This window comes from Brassica oleracea, unplaced genomic scaffold (genome assembly GCF_000695525.1).
Source record: "Brassica oleracea var. oleracea cultivar TO1000 unplaced genomic scaffold, BOL UnpScaffold01586, whole genome shotgun sequence".
NCBI classification, from domain to species: domain Eukaryota; kingdom Viridiplantae; phylum Streptophyta; class Magnoliopsida; order Brassicales; family Brassicaceae; genus Brassica; species Brassica oleracea.
The window spans coordinates 3408-7522 of NW_013618120.1; the positions used below are offsets into that span (position 1 = coordinate 3408).

At 39.7% G+C, this 4115-nt stretch overlaps 1 protein-coding gene across 1 annotated transcript; it reads right to left on the minus strand.

Moving 5' to 3' along the window:
* Window positions 1-810: 810 nt before the first annotated feature.
* On the minus strand, window positions 811-1549 carry LOC106321412. The gene is made up of 4 exons (XM_013759685.1): window positions 1448-1549; window positions 1203-1335; window positions 1043-1128; window positions 811-947 (listed from the first exon to the last, which is right to left on the minus strand). The coding sequence occupies exons 1-4, from the start codon at window positions 1547-1549 to the stop codon at window positions 858-860; spliced, it is 411 nt and encodes a 136-aa protein (XP_013615139.1). The 3' UTR covers window positions 811-857.
* Window positions 1550-4115: the final 2566 nt, after the last annotated feature.

Below are 4115 nucleotides of genomic sequence, written 5' to 3' on the forward strand. Positions count from 1 at the left end.
ATTCCAATATGTTTTACAGGAAAGACAGAAGAATGAATGGGAAAAAAAAAACTTTGGAACTATACCTTGTTCTGTTTCTTCTCAACCGCATGAAATGCAGACTTAATATCCGCAAACACTTCAGGCTTAAATGACTTTTGGTGCGTATACACCATCTACAAAGGTTGAAATCATGATCAAAATCAGTGTGAAAAGAAACAGATTATAATATTAAAGCGTATCACGACTCCGTACCTGTTGGAAAAGGGAACGCGCTATTGATAGTAAGGAACCAGGCATTTCTTGGTAGGATTGTGCGCTTTTCCATAGAACTCGTGAAGCAGAAAGAAATTTCCGAGGTGCTGATTGGATGTCAACGTCACAATTTAAGGTGACTATTTATTTGCTGTCCGACCATGTCGTGAAAGCTACATTAACGCATTCAAGCACCGTCTTGAGTTCGCTGTCATCTTCTTCTTTTGAAGACCTATCCTTTTTATCTTATGCTGTTGTAGTTTATCCTTTCAATCAAAGAGTATGGACAATTCCCTCTATTATTTGTAATCAAGCAAGTTGAAGTTAATGAAAAAGTTGTGCTTCAAAAAAAATGAAGAGGATAGTCCTTAACAGCAAAAGGATTATCCCTGCAAAAACATTAATAAAAAAGCTTTTACTTTTTGTTAATGAAACCCTAGTTTTTCATCATGCAACATTGAAAGTGTATTATCCTGGGGGGTAAGCATTGCAATCACAGTACAATGCATCAATAATTGTCGCTAATAAATGTTAGGTATACCAAAGTTGAAGGAAAAGTATAAAACATGTTAGCTGCCACACCAAATGCTAAGATTTCACACCGTTTAATGGAGTTACATCACTTACAGAATCTGATCAATGGTAGCTGTTTTCACAGGCTGAATCAGCATAGAAGGCGACATAATCCGACAGTTACCGATCTCTGAGATACTCTGTACGCCCCGTGAACATGAATGAGATGAAAGAAATATGTTACATAATGCGCAATCTAGGAACGACTGAACAAAAGTCATTTAGTTTTGTTTACCATGAGACCGATTTGACAATTTTTCCACAAAACAGAATGCCACCAGTACCACATTTCGAGAACAAAACCAGCAATTTTGGTGTCCACTGCAACAAAGCCAAATATAAGAAACCAGATAACTTAAGTAGACAAAAGTAATTGAAGATCCGACTTTATTTACCCCGGAGGACAGAGGCACGGGCATCAATTGCCCACAGTAGTTTTTGATGAGCTACAAGAGTCTGTGGAGGTCTTGTTGAGGATAAGGAATACTCTAGAGCAGGTTTAAGCAGATTTCGAATATCCAAAAGATCCTGCAACTAAGTAAAGTAAGTTTTAGAGAAGTAAACAGGAAGCTTGATTTTAACCAGGGATTTACAAAGAGTAGTGCACCACATCGACATTTTAATTCAATTATTCACTAACCTTATGTTCAGTAGATTGTGCCACCAAGAGGTGCTGAAGTACAGCAAGTAACTCTACATCTAACGAACTACTTTCACTTCTAGCAATAGAATATATCTCCATCCAACTGCTAAATCCAAACCCTGTAGCCACAATCTCTGGGCGAAAAATACAGCATGCAGCAGATCTATTTTCAATATTATCATTCTCACTGTAAACCATTCTATCCTGCATTCTCTTCTTCTCTAGTTCCATCCTCTCCAAAAACATCTGGTGATGATGGTCAACTGTGAGAGCAGATAGAGACATTTGATTACACACGGTAGAATAAAGAAAACAAACCTGGTAAATCTCATCCAGCTGAAGAGCAGCTGCATCATCCTTGTCAGCAATGTAAGATGAAATGCAAAGACCTGTATATTTTGGAAGGAAAAAACAGAAAAATACAACGACGTTAATTACAGGTACAATACTCTCAACTGATGGAGTGAGTTTCTTTTCAGCTTATATTTTCCTTATAAAACTAAGCTAGTTCGATCACAGAAGCTGCCTTTGTAAAAATGGCAAAAAAAAATACCAAAAGGATATCAAACAATCAAATATAAAAAGCACTGTATATCCTTCACGCATTTAAAAATTAAGAAACATTTAGCATATTTCACCGAAGTTCTCTGATAGGTACTCATAACATTCTCTTGGCGTAGTTTATTTTATGAAAAATCTATACAGTAGATGCCGCAATTCCGTATATTTCTACGTTAACCCACAACAATCAACAATCAATTATCCCCTGCTTGAAGACAAAATTATAGATAGTGCTCAGCAATGTTTCTTGAACACTACATTCTGCTTGTATTTGAGACAAGTAAATTGAAACATGATGAGCAAAATTTAATTAAGAAAAATTACCTTCCAAGGCAAGCAAACATAACTCAGGGCCCGAAAATGCAATGGCTTTGGTAAGATGATCATTTCCTGCCAAACACCAAACAAATGTCAGAAGAGAGTTTAATTTCTTTAACAGAACCATAAAGAGTGTTGTGACACCCGGTTTTTTCGGGATATAATAAATAAATAAAAGCGGAAATTAAATAAAATCGAAATAATAATAATAATAATCTCCATATCATAATATAAAAGTCAATACGATACCATAAGTCAAAATGAAAGTATTGATAACAACATAAGTCCGAAATAAATAAAGACAACATAATTCTGAAATATAAAGACGAGAAGTCTGAAATAAGAAATAACATAAACGATAAAAGCCCAAAAGCCTAGAGGCCCGATAACGATAAAAGCGATAAAACGATAGAAGCCTAAAAGCCCAATAGCACCGGTCCGAAAATCACTCCTGCTCGTCGGTCTCACCTGAAAGGGGGAAAGAAGGAGGGGTGAGCGACAAGGGAATCGCCCAGTGAGGTATGAGATGCTAAACCGCAAACCACTGACTCAGTTCATAGCACTACAACTATGTAGGCCTAGCTCTAGCATGAGACAATCACGGTGCCTATTACACCACACAGAACAATCATATGCCTATTGCACCATACAACGACAAACAATGCGATGATAGTACATAGCTATTCTCTGCACCCCGCATTCTCCTCATAAGGATATACATATATAACTCTACAGGCGTCGCTAGCACAGTAGTCCACACTGCACTCCGCAAATCTCTAAAGCGTCGTAAGTACAAACGTCTATGTACCTACGCAAATCTCCACAAACATGGCAGTCAGTGCAAACGTCTCTGCACCCCGCAAAACTCCTCAAACATAGGCAGCCAGTACAGACGTCTCTGCACCCCGCAAATCTCCACACTTGGACTCGCATATATATACATATATATAACAATTCTTAACATCAATCATTTCAATCAACAGTTGAATCCTCTATTATCCTATTTCCGGTTTATTAATCAATAATAATAATAAACAAGCAAGACTCTCAAACAGACTCGATTCACAGAGACGGATCATGTTTTGAAACTAAACTTTTCATAACGGTAGTACTAAACTAGTTCGGGATTTAAACGGAAAAGCCCGCACCTTAGCAACAAGAAGAAGTGGTATCTATGAACTCCAGATGCTCAAATAGACTCCAAATCTGAAATCAGGGTGAAAAATCGAGTCAGAACGCCTTTCGGGTTTAAAACGGGTCTGGTCAATGTCTAGAGAAAAGTCAACCCGCTGGTCAAATGTCAATCCGGTCAACCCTTGACCAGAAATCAATTTGACCTAACCGATCGGTTTACCATAACCGATTTCGAATTCAATTGAACCAGATCCTAATTAATTGCAATTCGGCTTACTTCTAACCAAAAATTAATTTCCAATAACCAACCAGTTTAACCTAACCAGCCCAAAATCGATTTAAACCAGTCAAACCACCGGTTGACTGAGTCACCGAGTTGACTCACCGAGTCGACTCAGCCGAGTTGGCTGAGTCACCGGCGAGTCACCGGCTCAGGTCACCGGCGGCGATGGAAGAGGGGCGGTGGCTTACTGGAAAAGTTACCAGCGGCGGCGAAGGTGCGGCGGCGATGCGGCGGCGGCTTCCCGACGGCGGACTGACGGTGGCCAAGCACGGCGGCTCCGAAGAATGGCGGTCGGAGACGGTGGCGCGTGGCCAGAATGCGTGGTGACTCCGACGGACTGCGGCGGCGCGTGCGTTTCACGCGAGCGCG